The sequence below is a fragment of the Marmota monax genome, unplaced genomic scaffold (assembly GCF_021218885.2).
Source record: "Marmota monax isolate L192 unplaced genomic scaffold, Marmota_monax_Labrador192_F-V1.1 WCK01_AAM20220418_F8-fsc00020, whole genome shotgun sequence".
NCBI classification, from domain to species: Eukaryota; Metazoa; Chordata; class Mammalia; order Rodentia; family Sciuridae; genus Marmota; species Marmota monax.
The window spans coordinates 22,555,848-22,573,201 of NW_026692912.1; the positions used below are offsets into that span (position 1 = coordinate 22,555,848).

At 49.5% G+C, this 17,354-nt stretch overlaps 1 protein-coding gene across 2 annotated transcripts in view; it reads left to right on the top strand.

Annotated features, from left to right (window-relative positions):
* Fubp3 (far upstream element binding protein 3) overlaps nucleotides 1-6,751 on the top strand; it is a 48,610-nt gene extending 41,859 nt beyond the window's left edge. For both annotated transcript variants that reach the window (XM_046451516.2, XM_046451517.2), the window contains exons 14-19: nucleotides 369-442; nucleotides 746-826; nucleotides 1,016-1,092; nucleotides 3,308-3,379; nucleotides 4,693-4,820; nucleotides 5,433-6,751. In XM_046451516.2, the coding sequence (XP_046307472.1) occupies nucleotides 369-442; nucleotides 746-826; nucleotides 1,016-1,092; nucleotides 3,308-3,379; nucleotides 4,693-4,820; nucleotides 5,433-5,441 (441 nt within the window). In that variant the 3' untranslated portion in view covers nucleotides 5,442-6,751. The remainder of the gene's footprint in view (nucleotides 1-368; nucleotides 443-745; nucleotides 827-1,015; nucleotides 1,093-3,307; nucleotides 3,380-4,692; nucleotides 4,821-5,432) is intronic.
* Nucleotides 6,752-17,354: the final 10,603 nt, after the last annotated feature.

Below are 17,354 nucleotides of genomic sequence, written 5' to 3' on the forward strand. Positions count from 1 at the left end.
AAAGCAGATAAAGAAAGGGAGTGTTGATGGAGGACAGATGGGCCACTGCTCACCTCAATGGGGACGTAGAATGGCAGAAAGAGCCCTGGGCCAGCCTAAATTGACGGGAGAGTCAAGCAGGTTGGTCCTTCCCCAGGGTGACATGCCAGGGCAATCATGGTGGTGCCAGGATTGGCTGTGTGGTGGTGCTGTCACTCAAGAGCAGTGCCATTTCTGCAGCTCAGTCTGCTGTGGGAAGGAAGGCTAGTGCGAGTGCAGACTGTCTCCCTCACTTGACTTGTCTCCCCAGAAGGGGCTTTGCCTCGGGTGACCTGGGTGGAGGGCTAGGTGCCCCCAGCAGGAGTGAGAGCTCCTCTATGCCCACACAGGGTACCAGCCTTGGAGCCCCCGGAGCCTTTGGACAGAGCCCCTTCAACCAGCCGCCTGCTGCCCCGCATCAAAAGTGAGTGTTCTGCCTCTGTTGTGCCCAGAGGACCTCATCACTCCTGAGATCGTCCCAGCTGCTTCTCCAGACTGCTGCTGGAGCTCTGGGTGTGGGCAGGACCATCTGTCTTCATCCCACCAGTGGTCCTTCAGACCTGTCTGTAGCTCCCTGACCTGTGGTATTCAGGCTGGAGCACCTCAGAGACAGGCACCTCCCAGTCCCCCGCAATGTCTGGGAAGCACAGCTCCGGGGCAGGGGGGAATTGCAGAGCCTTCATCACAGGGGTTCAACTGGTTCTGCTTGCTCTTCCTCTTTTCACAGCACCTTTCCTCCAAGGGGCTCAGGGTGCTTCCCCAACATCGCTGCTAAAGTGAACGGAAACCCCCACAGTACCCCTGTGAGGTAGGTGACCCACTTGCCCCACCTGGGGGTGGATGGGGCTAGAGTCGTCACTGGGCCACTGCCAACAGGCTTGGGGGCAGGGAGGGGCTATGCTTGGTTAGGGGTGAGCTAAGCAGAAAAGAGGTAGATGTTGGGGGATGGGGGGTGTGTGACCCATACTGTCATGAGTGACTCTTCTGTTGTCCACAGTGGCCCTCCAGCCTTTCTGACCCAGGGCTGGGGCAGCACCTACCAGGCATGGCAGCAGCCCACACAGCAGGTCCCAAGTAAGTGACTTGGGAGGTGGTGGTGTGCGCTCCCACTTGCTGGCCAGGTTGGCCAAGGACTGATGGACCTAAGAGACTCTTGTTATACTTTTGGCCAACAAGCCCAGGACGCAACTCTCCACAAATGTTGGGGAACATAGCAGGCCCTGCACCAAGAAGCACATATGCTTGGTGGGGGCTTCCACAGAAACAGCACCAGCCTCTAGCTGAGGCAGGGACATAGGGCTGGCTCCCCATGGCTACCTGTCCATGGAGTGGGTCGGGGCAGAATTGTCACTTATTCTCCACAGATAGGTGGGCTGTGGGTGCAGTTTAACCTGAGCCTCCTCTGCTGCTCCTCTCTCTGTACTCCCTGGGGATCCTCCTCCTGGCCCAAAGCTCCACCTTGCCACACCCTGCTCTCCCAAGCAGTCCCCTGCTTCTTGGTGACCCTTCCTACTCTTTAGCCTCGTGGGGACATTCTCCCTCTCTTCTTAGGAAGGCGTTCTTTCTGTTGCCTGAGCTTTTCAGAAAGCAAACAAATATGGAATTAGGTCTACTGAGTGGCACCTCCCTGGGAAAACTGGGTGTCAAGAGAAAGTGCCCATGAGGGGCTGCAGTTGTGGCTCAGTGGTTGAGCGCTTGTCTTGCATGTGTAAGGCACTGAGTTCGATCCTTAGCACCACATATAAATAAATAGATAGATAGATAATTAGATAAATAAATAAATAATATTGTGTCCATCTATAACTAAAAAAAAAAATTAAAAAAAGAGAGAGAGAGAGAGAGAAAGTGCCCATGTGGACAGAGCCCCTCCCAACTCTGGACCCCTCACCAATTCCAGGAGTCAGGCTAGGGTTTACTGCTGGGCTGGTCCCTCTTGCTCAGCCTGCACAAAACAAGAGTCCCTTACCTTGGCCAGTAGAATTCAGGCTTCTACCTACCTGAAGTTCCCGTCTTTCTGGAAAGCCTGTTCAGGCTGCAGTTGCTCCTCATGACAGATCAGGCTGCAGGATGGCCTGTCAACCTTGCTCAGGGACATGGCCCCTTTTCCCTGGAGCAGAGCCTAGAGGCCCATACTCTGTCATCAGAAATACCCTCCCCTGGGTCGGGGGAGGCTCTACTTCAGGCATCCATAAAGTGATGGGTCCAGGTAGATTTCTTAAGTATTTGCAAGCTCCGGGCCTGTATGGCTGGATTGTTTCCCCCTCCTCCCACCTGTATTTTATTACTCAGTGTTTCAGACTTCAACAGGAACTTCACTGTGAATTTTGCTGGCCACCTGGCAGAGAAGGTGTCCTCACAGTGCAGGGTCATTGCATGATGCTCTGGTCTGCAGAGTGATGGGGTTGCATTCACATTGGCCCCATTGTGCCCAGACAGAAGACCTGGGAGAAGCCTGAGGCATGGGTACACTGAGCCCTGAGAGGGCAGCTCTCCTCCCCTGGGAAGCTGCCCTGGGTTTGTGGCTCTGCAGAGGCCGTGAGGCAGGCCAGGAGAGAGATGAGCAGAAGGCATACCAGGAGAGCAAGCCTCTGTGCTATGTTAGCAGCAGAGACACTCAGTGTGGGTTCAGTGTGTCCTCTTCCCCACGTTCAGTCTCAGGGAACTAACGGGGAGCCAGCCTTCTGCACGGGGGGTGATCAGGAGCGCGTCCCCCTGCCGCCTGCATACCAGCTCTGACAGAAGAAAAGGTGTTGAAGGGGGTCTGTGTGCCCGCGCAGGCGGACGCTCGAGCAGCCTGGCCTCATCAGAAAGCAGCTCCCGCTTCACACTGTGGTCAGGGATTTTAGCCACTTCATAGACCCCTGGGCTGGGTGCTGCTGCTTTGTCCTCTGTCACTGAGTCTCTCTGTTGCTGGCATAGCATAGAGGAAACACCAAGGACAGCATAGAACCGCCTCCACATGTCCTCTGTCCCTCTCTTCCCACCCAAGAAAGGCTGAGGCAGATCACATTCCTGTGGCCCTGCATGCTCACCCAGAGGTCATCTGTCATTGGACAGAAGGGCCAGGTAAACCCCTTGTCCATGGAAGACAGGTCCGGGGGCCTGGGATTGCCATCGCTCTGGCTCCCAGAGCTCTCCACTCCCCCAGCTCAGCTCCATCTACAGAGAGCAGGGCCTTGTCATGCTTGTCGCCAGCCCCTGCCTCACACCGGCGGCCGTTTTCAGCCCTCCTGCCTGTGGCGCCTTCCTCCCAGGCTGGGGCCCTGACTGCCCTTTGTTCCTCGTGTAGACCAGCAGAGCCAGCCGCAGAGCAGCCAGCCTGACTACAGCAAGGCCTGGGAAGACTACTACAAGAAGCAGAGTAAGTGCCGCGGCTTCGGGCACAGGCCCACCCCGCGGCCTCAGCCCAGCTGCTCCTGGGCCTGTCGTCTGTGCTTTGTCACCTTCCCCACAGCTGGACCTCAGTACCCGCACCTTGTCACCCACTGCCTGTTGGACCTGGCTGGGTCCCTGTGGAGCTGAAAGGCTCCTATTAGTGCTGCCTCCCACCCAGGCATCCTGTTCTGTGTGTCTCACTGATGCCCATTTTTGGCATTTCAGGATAGCTAAAGAGAAGAGAAATGGTGGAATTCAGGGAAGGGACCCTAAGCTGGACTAGGTGCCCGGTTGTTTTCTTGCTGTATAAGTCTTTTTTCTTACCTGTACCAGAAACTAAACTAGTCTTCAGAAGAGGGGGAGGGCGGCTGGGGCTGGAGCTCAGTGGGTACTGCGCTTGCCTAGCACAGTGAGGCACTGGGCTCAATCCCTAGCATCATATAAAAAATAAATAAGTAAAGGTATTGTGTCCATCTACAACTAAATTTTTTTTTAATATTTATTTTTTAGTTGTAGTCGGACATAATATTTTATTTATGTGGTGCTGAGGATCGAACCCAGGGCCTAGCATGTGCTAGGCGAACACTTTACCACTGAACCACAACCCAGCCCCCCAAAATATTTTTTTTTTTTAATTAAATTAAAGGGGGAGGGAGTACATAGCAGCAAAAGCCCTGGTTCAGGACTTCACATCAGCACCAAGCCCGAGCGCATTTCCCGACTCCCTGACCAGAGCATGGGGTATGGCCTGCAGGGCTTTTCTGTGACTGGCATCTTCAGGGTGGAACTTGCTGGCTGACCCAACTTGGGTCAGAGGCTGTCAAATACCTGTTTTGGGAACCCTAGCGGCCATATTGTCACCGGGTCCATACCCCTTCTGGGGCCAGGGTGGGGGTGCCAAGGTGACCCTCATCAGCAGGGGACCTGCTAGCAGTTCTGGTGCCCTTTCTTCCATGACCTGAACCCACCCTAGACGCATGGGTTATGTACGTCAAGCTGTGAGGGATTCGGATGTTCCCTGCAGAAATCACGCCAGGCTTTCCATCCACCCCCAGTCCCCGCAGCCACTCTTTCTGCCTTTGGCATTAGGAGCTGCTGAGAGGCAGGCGTACGCAGGGCTTTGCTTCTGTAGAGCAGTTGGCTGTCTTCTCCTGGGGTGTGGGACCCAGCAATAGAAGACTACTTCGCCCAGCCTCCCCGTGCCCTCCAGAAGGGAGAGCAGGTGCCTGGGCCCCAGGGAAGGGACCTGCCCCCAACGCTCCCATTCCCCTAACCCGTTTTTCCTCCCTTGTCACCCAGGTCACGCTGCCAGCGCTGCTCCTCAGGCCAGCTCCCCACCAGACTACACAATGGCCTGGGCGGAGTATTACAGACAGCAGGTCGCTTTCTATGGGCAGACGTTAGGGCAGGCTCAGGCCCACAGCCAGGTCTGTAGATGGTCCCCAATGCTGTGACACTTCCCACACCTCCCTGACCCCTGTCTCCCACTCCTCAATGTTTGTCTGATGTCAGGGCGAGTGCAGTAGACTGTGGGGGAGCAGTCCCCTTGGCCCAGGGACCTCCTGAGAACACAGCAACCGCCATGCCAGCCTGCCTCTGGCCCTGTGTGGGCTCCTCAGGCAGGCACAGTGCCAGCTCCCGCCTTTATGCCCAGGAGCCTGGAGGGCTCTGCCTAGTCAGGGCCAAGACGGATTTCTCCTTAAAGTGGGGAAGAGGGCCAGGTGCTCCCACGGGGCATATTTCAGGTCACCTGATGTCAGTCAGGTCCCATGGACAGTGTGCCGGCTCCTCCAGCCGTGGCATCCCACTGCCCAGTTGGCTGTGTCTTGGAGAAAGCAGGTGTCAGGGCTGGTAGTGGCCCAGGAAGAGTAGCACTCTTCTGCATCCTGCCCAATGTCCCCAGCAGAAGAGAAGCTCCAGACCTCCCCCCAAAGAGGTTTCTCGGGTTTGCATTGGTGCATGGGCACCTGTCGCCTGCTGCTGACTCGGGACTGGAGAAGCTGCCATGGGCCTGACACCTCCTCTCCTTCCTCCCACAGGAGCAGTAGAGCCGAGTCACACAGCTGGCCCTTCCCCTCGAAATCAGTGTGAAAGAAAACCTGTTTGTAACAGAGGTTTTTAGATTTGCAGACTTTTGATGAAGAACCTTTGTTCTGTGAAACACTATATTTAGATTAACAGAATTTTTCTAAAAATCGGGAAAATTAGTTACTAAAAATTGCTGATAATTTTTGTTTCATTATTCTTGTTTGTTATTTCAAATGTGTAAGCTCTGGGATTCTTTTTGGAGCAATACCTGCAAATTCAGGTGCCAGAATGTGCCTCGGAGCAGTGACATTTCAACATGATATTGTTTTGTTTGTTGTTTTGTTTTCGTGTCTTTTTATTTACAGTTTTTTCTGTTGCAACAGAAAGTGGCTTGGAAGTCTTGGGTGGTATGTAACAAATTCTTTTAAAAAAATTTTTAAACAGTATTTAAATATTCTTAAATGTGTAAATTCATTAAATGTTTTACTTCTAATTTCTTGTATTTTGGCTGTCTGGTTTTATTGCATTTTTTAAAAAACTGAACTATTATGTATTGTAATTAATTATGTGAATTCTGAAATGAGACAGATAATTGTATTGCTGTCCAACAGGGTTTGGGAGGGGCATTTTGTAGGGTTTGTATAATTCCTAGAGTTCTAAAGGGTAATATAAAAGTGTGTTTGTGTGTTAGCATACATTTTTTTTCGTGTCTCCATTACTGGTTGCAATTGTGTATCTAAGACCTCCAAGCTGGTTTTAAAAAACAAAACAAAAAACCTTTCTCTATTCTTTCAGAAATATAAATACTGTTATTTTTAATATTAAAAAGAAATTCAATATAACTTTTAACAAACACTGTGGAACATTAAACCGTATAAAAATGTAGTAACTATTTTTTAATTCCAAGGTGTTTTTTTGCTTTTTTCTTTTAAATATTTTCTTAATATTTGTCAAATTAACTAGATGAATAAGTAAATCTAGTATTAACCACAGTATGAATTAAATAATTTTGATTTAATAAAAGGGATAATATGATTTCCAATGTTTACTGTAGTGTATCTTGTACAGATAACATGTATTTTTAAAGGAAAAAAATACGGAATTAAAGCTATTTTTTCTCGCATTTTTAATTGACCTAAGGGACATTCCGTTTGAAATATACTGACGTTACAGTTTCTGGGGTTTTCTCCTTGTTTTCCTTAAATGCTTGAAATGTCTAACTATTAAAAAAGGCAATTGGAAAATGTTATGCATGTTGTTTAAAAAGGTGTTCTTTGTATTTGACTGACAATTCATTTTACACTCTATATAATAAAATTTCCACAAGACATCTTGTGGGTGGAGTATTTTTAGTCTGCTTGCTCCCTGCTCATTCCTCCCTCTGCCCCTGCCCGCTGCTACTGACATGGAAAGAAGGTTCTTGCAGATCTTGCTGGTCGTCATCTAGCTCTGCAGCAGCCCGACTGCGTTGGTGCACAGCCTAGACGTCTAGCTTATTTTCTTTTAATGGCTTTGTGTGATACAATGGTCCAACTTGAGAGCCTTGGTTTAGGCCAGCCCACTTTCCTGTGACATCTAAGCATCTTAATGGCATGACGCCCAGAAGTCATAAGTGGAGTTCCCTGGAGCAGAGGCACCTTGTCCTGAGTAGAACTGGAAAGTTCGTTGAGGGAAGGAGCCAGATCAGCATGCTGTCCTACGAGAGAGGCAGTGCCCCTCCTTTTTCACCCCTCCAGCCCTCACCCCACCCTGACACTCCCTGGAAGCCCAGGGCCATGTCTCTGGCTGTTGCTGCCACCTCTCTCCTGTCCCCAGCACTCACCTGCAGCTCTGTGGGTCTGGGGAGAGCTGGGAAGGGCCAGCAGATGTGCTGGTTTGTTCTGTTGTTCTCATTAAGAAAACAAAAAGGCCCGTGTCCTCACCCAGGGGGTTAAACCACAAGGGTCCTGCGGGCTGGACCTTGGGTGTAGTGGAGTTGAGGTGGGCTTGGGGTTCTCGCTTTCCGTGCTTCCTGCTGACAGGCTGAGCCCAGTTGTCTGGAGCGTGAGTCACTCTGCCTCAGCCTTCAGCTTTTACGCCAAGCCCCATCTGGGTTTAGATCCCAGGCCTGTTCAGAAGCCCCCTATGGCTCATGTGCATATGTGTGTGTGTGTGTGTGTGTCCAGTTCCTGTCCCTTGTCTCCAACCGACACTAAGAGGAAGATGAAGACACATCTGTGGTTCCTTTAGCCCAAAAGGGGGTGGAGAGCGGCCCATCTGGGCCATGTTGAGGCCTGTTGAGAGCCGGAAGACAAAAAGGAGATGTGGCATCTTTAACTACACCTCTAGAGAATCGAGTTTGACGTTGAGAAATTGAATAGTAAAAGCCACTTGGAGAGGGGGAGGGCCGAGGGAAAGGGTATAAACGCTGATGGCGGTAATGGGAATGGGAGAGGGCATTACAGACAGGACTTCCTTCTAATTCATCTTCCAAGCTCTGTGCCAAAACAGCATTTGGCATGGTTCACAGGGAGCGATTGTGTGATAATGAACCCTAAGGTGTCCCTTAATTGAAGACTGAGCATTGCGGTTTGTGCCAAGAGTCGTAAATGGTGCAGGCTTGCGGGAGGATGCATTTTCTTAAATGTATCGGTAAGTACAGATTAGCGCTTGTCCCCAGTGAAATGCCCATACTATAAATTATGGAAATCTCTCTCCCTTTCTCTCTGATGCAATCTTTTATTGGGGGGAGGGGGAGGTACAGCAGGAGGCAAGGGGGAAAGTTTGCAAGCGTATGAAATTTGGTCTCTCATTAACATGGCGCCCACCCGCAGAAGATGGTTTTCATCAGCAGTCTGCTGTCCTGGAAGGCTAAAGTGCTTGAAATGTACCAAGTTCAGCGATTGTGTTCCATTAAGAAAGCTGCATGGTCATCACTGAAAGGGCAGCCTGCGTTTGGGGCAGCAGGGGCGGGGCGGGCGGGTGCCCAGTCTGTCTTCAGAAGGCTGGCCCCACCCCCGCCCTCCACCTCACATGCACTTGGTCTCTACCAGGCGCCAAGTTCAGCATGCACTGAGGGCCCTGCTGAGCTGACCCCAGCCCACCCAGAAGCTGGGGGTGGGGAGCTCTGGCTAACCAACATGCCTCCATCAACACCCGTGGCCTCTCATCTGGTAGGAGGCACTGTCTTGACAGTGTCCTTCACAACTGGTGACCATCTGAGATGTTCTGTAACCCCCACAGCAGGATTGACCAGGGACACAGATGATTGCCATGCCAGACCCAAGAAGGCGTTGGATACCCTGGAGCCCCAGCTTCCAGCTAGCTAGGGCCCCACTCTTTTCCAAGCCCCACTCGTGGTCCACTGGGGCCCAGCTGGGGTCTTTGAAGATGGGCTAATGCAAATGGTCCTGATAGACTCTTAGAGATTAATGGCCCGAAAGTGGCTTGGCAATTCCGCAGGGGTCTGCTGGCCCTGGGTCCACATCTTGTGTGCGGAGAAGAGGAAGTAAAGACAGCCCTCAACATGCTTGAAACAACAGTCACCTTCGCTGTGCTTTGTCTCCAGGGCCTCGCTCTAACAGCTCCAAGGGAGTCCTGGCCCTTTCCAGGCATCTGCTTTGATGGTGGATCTGCACCTGGAGAGCTAGACAGGACTGTTCTCCCCATTTCACAGATGAGGGCTTAAGAGTCCAGAGGCTCAGGGACCCGCCCTATTCACTCGAGCTTGGGGGTGGTGGCAGTTCTGTGCTGAAGCCCATCCACACTTCTTCTGGGGCCTCGGTGGGGAGCATGGCTGCACCAACAGCAGCTCACAGCCTCTTGCAGTTGCCACCAAGTGAGGCAGTTGCTGTGAGGGGGAGCCGTCCTAGAGGGGATGAACAGCAGCCCTGGGCTGGGCCCTGGAAATGTGTAACAGTTATTTTCAGTTGCACATTTGCAAACTCACCTACTCACTAAAACTTTTCTCCACGTGTTTTAATTGGTGCAGTGCAGTTGTGCACAATGGTAGGATTTGTTGTTCAATGTCCGTGCATGCACACAGTGTAAAATTTAACCTGGCCAGTATCACTCCTCATACTTCTCCTTTACCTTTCCTCCTCCTTTCCCCTGGTTTTCATGAAAGCCCCCACCTTCCTTTTCCTTTTTCCTCTCTAGCTTCCACACATGAGAGATACCCTAACCCTCGGCCAGTATTCAAGTCACTTCTGCAGTCCGTTCCCAGCCAGGCTGAACAAGACTGCTCTGCCTGCCAATCTGGCTCACAGGGTCGACCCCACATCTCCCTGCTGTGATTTGAATACAGTGTGTCCCCTCTGAAACTCATGGAAGTGTGGCTGCCTGGTGGTGGTGTTGGGAAGTGGGGCCTTTCTGAGGTCATTAAGAGACAAGCCGCTCTTGCGGGAACACAATTGCTGAACTTGGTACATTTCAAGCACTTTAGCCTTCCAGGACAGCAGACTGCTGATGAAAACCATCTTCTGCGGGCGCCATGTTAATGAGAGACCACAGTAGGTGAGGCAGCCCCTGTTTTGTTCCTCCCACACTTGCCCTTTGGCCATGAGGCCCTCAGCAGTGGCCAGGGCCATGCCCCCGGACTTCCCAGGCTCCAGAATAAATCTCTTTGTAACTGACCCAGCCTAGGGATTCTGTTACAATAACAGAAAGTGGACAAAGACTTCCCCAAGAGCGAAGGTGCCCTGCTGCTGATTCCACCCAGACTTTTAGAGGTGAGAAGCTGGCTGATGAAGGTCCTTTTTTTTTTTTTTTTTTTTTCCTTCACAGTATTGGTATTTGAACCCGGAGCACTTCACCAGTAAGTTATATCCCGAAACTCTTTTATTTTGAGACAGGGTCTTGCTAAGTTGCCCAGGCTGGCCTCAAGCCTCCTGAGCTGCTAGGATTACAGGTGTGCACCACTGCACCCACACTGAGGTGGCTTTTCTGCTCCATTTGAGCATCAGGGACAAACTGTAACTCTGAAAATAAATGTCAGCCTCAGCACTGACCCACTGGGCTCTCCTGCACCACCCCAGGAAACCATGGTCCAAGGCCTGGCTCATGATCCCCCAGTTACATCGGCAAAACCCTTGGGAAAGAGCAGCCCTCCAGGGAGCAAGCTATGAGAAAGAAGCCAGCGCGCCCACATACCTGGTGTGTGACAGATGTGTGGACAATTGCAGCCAAGGGTCGATGGATCCAGGAGGCTGAGTCCCGGCTCACAGATGATATCAAGGAACTCCTTCTTCAAGCACACGGAAAATGAGGCTGAGACCCTTCAGGTCACCTTCCATCAGCCTCCAAGCTTGACTTCCCCCAGAAGCAGGGGCCTAGGCCCCCTTCTCACCAGGGCCCTGGGACCTCCAACACCCAGCTGTCACTCACCACCAGCCCTTCCGACAAGTTCCCAGCAAGCCTCAGAAATCCCCGCACCTTCTATCCACTGGGCACTGTCAGGCACTGGAGGCTGCGGCCATGTGTCTAGGAGGAAGAGGACGATAAAGACCGCTCTCAGCACGGCCGTCACCTCACAGGTCACCTGCCTCTCTCTCTCTCTCTCTCTCTCTCTCTCTCTATATATATATATATATATATATATATATATATATATATATTCTATTTTATTTATATATATACCTATATATATTTTAATATTTTTAGTTGTAGGTGGAATCAGTATTTTTATTTACTTATTTTTATGTGGTGCTGATGATCGAACCCAGTGCTTCTTATGTGCAAGGCGAGCGCTCCATCACTGAGCTATAGCCCTAGTCCCTAAATATATATATATATATATATATATATATATGTGTGTGTGTGTGTGTGTGTGTGTGTGTATTTTTTTTAACATTTTATTTTTTAGTTGTAGGTGGACACAATACCTTTATTTTATTTTCATGTGGTGCTGAGGATCCAACCCAGTGCCCCACGCATGCTAGGCGAGCGCCCTTCCTCTGAGCACTGGCTTTTGTTCTCAACCAGGACAACCAATTTCCAATTTTCTATGTGACTTGAATGGACCACTTCCCCCACCTTTTTTCTTCTTCTTTCAGTAGTGGGGATTGAACCCAGGGGAGCTCTATCATTGAGCTACATGTTCAGTCCTTTCATATTTTTTATTTTTGAGACATGGTCTTGCTAAGTTGCTTAGGGCCTCACTATACTGCTAAGGCTGGCCTCAAACTTGCAATCTGCCTGCCTCAGCCCCTCAAGTCACTGGGATACAGGTGTACACCACTGCACCCAACAAATAGGTCACATCTCTTGACGTCAGTTTCGCTTCCTTGAAATCAGACAACACCAGTGGTTCCAAATTGTGTTAGATATTTGACTCAATGATTAATAAAAAGATAAGTTATTAAATATGTTTAAACATTCTAAATTTTTTTTAACAACTCGTGTTTAGCTCAGTGGTGGAGTATGTGCTCCACATGTGCAAGGCCATGATCCCCAGCAGCAGGGGGAAAAAACCCTCAACTACATTGTATGCTACACTTGCATTTGATCCATTTGGCCTGTCCTTGTGCCAATTTAATGGCATTTTATTTTATTTATTTATTTTTCTTTTTCTTTTTTTAGGTACTGGGGATTGAACCAGGGGCACTTAACCACTGAGCAACATCCCCATCCCTTTTTATAATTTATTTAGGACAGGGTCTTGCTGAGTTGATGAGGCTGGCTTTGAACCCCAGATCCTCCTCAGCCTCCCAAACCATGGGGATTACAGGCCTGTGACACTGTACCTGGCTGGCATTTTAATTACTCTATAGTAGATACAAATTGACTTTACCAATTTTTACAAGATTGCCTGGACTACCCTCTACCCTATAAGATTTTAGGGTTAGTTTGTCTATCTCCACCCCCCACTAAAATTTTTAAAAACTTATGGGGCAGGGCTGGGGTTGTGGCTCAATGGGAGAGTGTTTGCCTCGCACATGCGAGGCCCTGGGTTTGATCCCCGGCACCACATAAAACTAAATAAATAAATAAAGGTATTGTGTCCATCTATAACTAAAAAAATATTTTTAAAAACTTGTAGGGATTTTGATTGGGAATGCATTGAATCTATGGATCTATTTGGAAAGAATCAACACTTTTAACCAATATTGAGCTTTCCAATCCATGCACATATGAGATCTCTTCTTTTACTTACTTCTTTGATTTGTCTCTATAATTTTTGTACTTTTCAGTAAAGAGGTCTTATACATCTTTATTTTCATTTATTCCTAGATTTTTCATGTTCCACTATTATTGGAAATGGTATTTGTTTGTTTTTTAGATGTTGATGGACCTTTATTTTATTCATTTATTTATATGTGGTGCTGAGAATGGAACCCAGTGCCTCACACATGCTAGGCAAGTGTTCTACCACTGAGCCACAACCCCAGGCCAGAAATGGTATTTTTATTTCAGTTTTTAATCCCTAGCCTGGGCAGCTAGTTCCAGAAATGCAATTTTTCTTTTTCCTATTCTTTTGTACCTGGGATTGAACTCAGAAGCACTTGACCACTGAGCCACATCCCCAGCCCTTTGTTAGAGACAGGGTCTCACTGAGTAGCTTAGTGCCTTACTGTTGCTGAGGCTGGCTTTGAACCCACGGATCCTCCTCTCTCAGCCTCCCCAGCCACTGGGATTACAGGTGTGTGCCACCACACCCAGCTAGAAACACAATGAATCTTTTACACATTGCCTTTGATTCCAATGACCTTGCTAACATCCACTTATTAATTCTTTTTTTTTTTTTTTTTTTTTTGAGCTGGGGATCAAACCCAGGGCCTTGTGCATACAAGGGGAAGCACTCTACCAACTGAGCTATATCCCCAGCCCAACTTATTAATTCTAATGACTTATAAATCTGACTTTTCTACATTTACAGTCATGTCACTGATGAACAATGATGGCGTCAGTTTTTCCTCCCCATCCTATGCCCTTTGTTTCTTCTGGTTGACCGACTGCTCCAGCGGAGACCTTCAGGACATCATTGGTTGGAGGCAGAGAGGTCAGAACACTGGTCCTGTTCCTAATCTCGGAGGGCATGTTCACCCTAGCTTACCATTCATCATGCCTGATGAGTTGTTACTTGTATATACTTTGATCAGACAAGGAAGTTCCCTTCTGTTTTTAGTTTGCCAAGAGTTTCATCATAAATCGATGTTTTCAAATGTTTTTTCTCGTTTAAATATCCCTCAATTATCAATGGACTTTTATGTATTTATATGCAGTGCTGAGAATTGAACCCAGTGCCTCACACAAGCTAGGCAAGCTCTCTACCACTGAGCCACAACCCCAGCCCCTCAAATGCCTTTTCTACATCTGTGGAGAACACCAACTGGCAGTGTGTCCCTGTTCTAGAGCCCTTGCCTGGCATGCATGAGACCTGGGTTCCAACCTCAGCACTGAAAATAAACAAAACTAGAGAACATCATGTGATACATCTCCTTTTTTGCTTTAATATAGTAAATTACATTAATTGGTTTTCAAGTGTCAAGCCAGCCTTGCATTCCTAGAATAACCTCATGGTGGTCATGATATATTACCTATCCCTTTTTCTTTATATACATGGCTTGATTTGTTATTATTTTTTTGTTTAGAGTTGCTGCATGTATGTTCATGAGAATCACTGGTCTGTGATGTTGCTTATACATACTTTGACCCAATCAGCCTGGGCTGTGAGCTAACTGGACCCTTGCAGGGCATTACCTATAGGAAATGTCCAGACACTCTACCAGTCTTTAAATTCAGGCCCATGGACATCTGCCCTGGCAAAATTGCACCAAAAAGAAGTCAATGACCGAGTTCCATGCTCAGTTAGACGCCAGGCAAGCCTCCAGCAAGTAGAGCACCTACCATGGCTGTGTGCTGGGAGCCATTAGCCAAGTAGGTATGACAATTTCCTTGCCAGCGTACCCCATGTTGCTTAGTGGAAGGACTCGTGGAAATAGGACATTTTGCAGTGACATTGCATGTACGTGACCTTGCTCAAGGACCAGGGCGGATCGGGTTTAGGGCTATCCGGGTTTAGGGTGGTTCCAGGTTTAAGGTTATTCCTGCTGGGAATAGGGCGTATCCTGCTGCCTGAGTTCCCCTTGAGTTCTCATGGGATTCAGACAGTATTTTTGGGGAGACAGAAGCCCAGTGGTGGTGGATTTGGGCAGAGAATGTGGATTTCCCCAGAACGTGATTGTAGAGTGCCGGTGTGAGTTCGGGAATAAAGAATTGCTGTTTGAATCTACAAGCTGTGTGGTGGCTCGTGATTTTGTGCCCAGCCAGACTGCGGCATTTGGTGGCCCGTATGGGGAACTTCTGAAGCTTGGAGGTAAGTGAAATTGCTCGTCCCTGAGGAAGAGCAAAAGAATGGGTGACCATTTCAAAAAAAAACAGTGCGTTCTTGTTTTGATTTATTTTGTTTTTGTTTCAAGCTGCCTATCCCTAGAAATTTCTCAGGCAAGCCAGACTGCGGCAGCTGTGGGCCCTGCAGCTCAAACCCCGACACTGGAGTACCGGTTGTCTTCCAGGCTCCGTGCTCAGCTCTGGGGCACAGACGGGGCTCTCCCCACCACAGAGCTGGGTGGGGAGAGGGGCCCTGTGTACATCTAGCAGTGGTTAGTTAGAAATTCAACTTAGATACAAAAGGTTCTTCCTAGACAGTTGAATCTTTAGAATCCCTTTTATTAAAGAGTATCCAAACCAGGTGCAGTGGCGCATCCTTGAAATCCCAAGAACTCGGGAAGCTGAGGCAGGAGGATCACAAGTTCCAGGCCAGTCCCAGTAACTTAGTGAGGCCCTGTCTCAAGATCAAACATAAAAAGGGATGGGGATGTGGCTCAGTGGTAAAGCACCCTGGGTTCAATCCCCAGTACCAGAAAAATAAAATAAGAAGAGGTAGAAATGCAATTCAGTAGGAACACACCCCTAGGTTCAGCCACCAGTACCAAAAAGAAGAGTACCCAAGACGACAAGTTGAACAGTTCAAAACCTGCTGTTGGCAACTGGGCAACCCTCTCAGGAATCACTTGGATAACAAGGCTCATGGGACGAGGTCATCCAAAACCCCTTTGTTTTAAATCACCAACAAAACAACTTCATTGTCTCCAATGGTGGTGGACTACAGCCAGTGATAGCTCTAAGTGCGAACTTAAATATCTACTGCTATCTAAACGCCTCTTGAATCTTTTTTTGGTTTGGGGCCATTAGAAGGTGTTGCACTGGGTGAGTGTGTGTGTGTGTGTGTGTGTGTGTGTGGTAGGTGTTTCCTTGCTTTCATTTTCCTGTTTTTGCAATTGCTCTGTGTGGTGTTCCCTCAGCTCCCTGGATCTGGGCTTTGCTGTCTGCCATTAGTTTCTGAAAGTTCTCAACATCTTCACCTGGGCTCCATCTCCTTCTGATATCCCAGCTCTGCACGTGCTACCCCCTCTGAAGGCATCCTATCGTTTTTGAATGTCCTGCTCTGTTTCTTTCATTCATTTTCTCTTTTCCTTTCCATTCAGGAAGTTTCTCCTGGACTACCTTCAAGCCACTGATTCTTCCCTCCACAAGGTCCTGTCTCCTGATGGGCCGCCCAGAATCCTTCGCCTCTGATCCGATGTTTCTGATGTCCAGCGTTTGCTTTGATTCCCTCTGAGAGTGCCCACGTCCCTGCTCACGTGGCCTGTCTGCTCCTGCCTGCGCTTGCTCTTCCTATCCCAGCCCTTAGTGTAGCCACCATCATTATTTCCAGTTCCCCATCATTATTTCATTATTGAAATACCGCGGATAACTCCAGCCTGTCATGTCTTCTGCTTCCCATCATGGGTTGTCTCTCCAGGTTGTTTTTCTTGCCTTTTGGCATCCCTTGCAGTTTTTGGCTAAAAACTAGACCTGAGACCTGTGGTGTCAGGTGATGGGGACAAGGTCAAGTGGCACAGTGGGACCTCACAGCCCTGGGAGCGGCCGCGTTTCCTGTTTGCTGTGGCTCTGGGTGCCAGAGGCTTCCAGTTCTCTCCTGTCCTTGGTTTCACTGCCTCATGACATGCCCACATCCTCCTCCTCAGAGAGCCCATTTGGAGCTCTTCTGGCTGTCCCCCATTCTGGGACGACACTGCAGCCGGATGGTGTGTAGAGGTGGGGAGTGTCAGTCTTTTCCTGGGCCAGGGCCTGGACCGTGACCTTCCCAGCATCCCTGCAGGGGCAGGGCCCTTCCCTGGTCTCCTCTGGTGTGCGGTGAGGTTCTTCCCTCCCGTGACCCTGCAGAGCCTGCGGGCCTTTCTCTGAGAGGACCTGGTGGGGCTCCCGCAGGGAAAGGGGTGGAAGTGGAGCCTCTTCTGGAGGCCCAGGACTTTGTTACTCAGATACCAGTCCACACTCAGCCTCTGGAAGTGGTTGAAAGACGTGCCTTTGAGGCGTCCCACAGCCTGCGGCTCTGACAACCCCAGCTCTGGTCTGGACTCTCTAGGATCTCCTGCCTGCCTTCCAGGCCCTGGTTTCCTGCAATCTTGTTTCTCTGATGGGCTCAAGAAAAGTCTGCTTTTTTTCTCTTTGGCAAGGACTTGAGTGATGACCTCTGTCCCTTCCATGTCAGAGCTAGAACCCAATGCCAACGCTGTCCTGACGTGGTTCCTGCAGGAAGCACTTTGCTGTTCAACAGGCTTGGCACCCTCTTCCTCCCCTGGCCTGCCGGGACGTGAAAGGGCCTCTGTGGTGGGACACAGCTGAACACAGTGGGCAGGTGGCTCTAGGTACCCCTGGAGAGCGTTGAGGAACACCAGAGGACATTTGGTTCAAAGATGAAAGACTCTTCTCGAAACTTAGAATCCACGGAGGATTCTAGGCCCCAGGCGAGCATTCCTCCTCATGGCCTGGATGTGACATGTGTCCACTTGCTTTGGCAACGTCAACATGTCACACACCTAACCATTCAGTGTTCTTTGGCCTCTTGTCATGCAAGAGGACCAGCACAGTGCAAGTCCCCAGTAGGT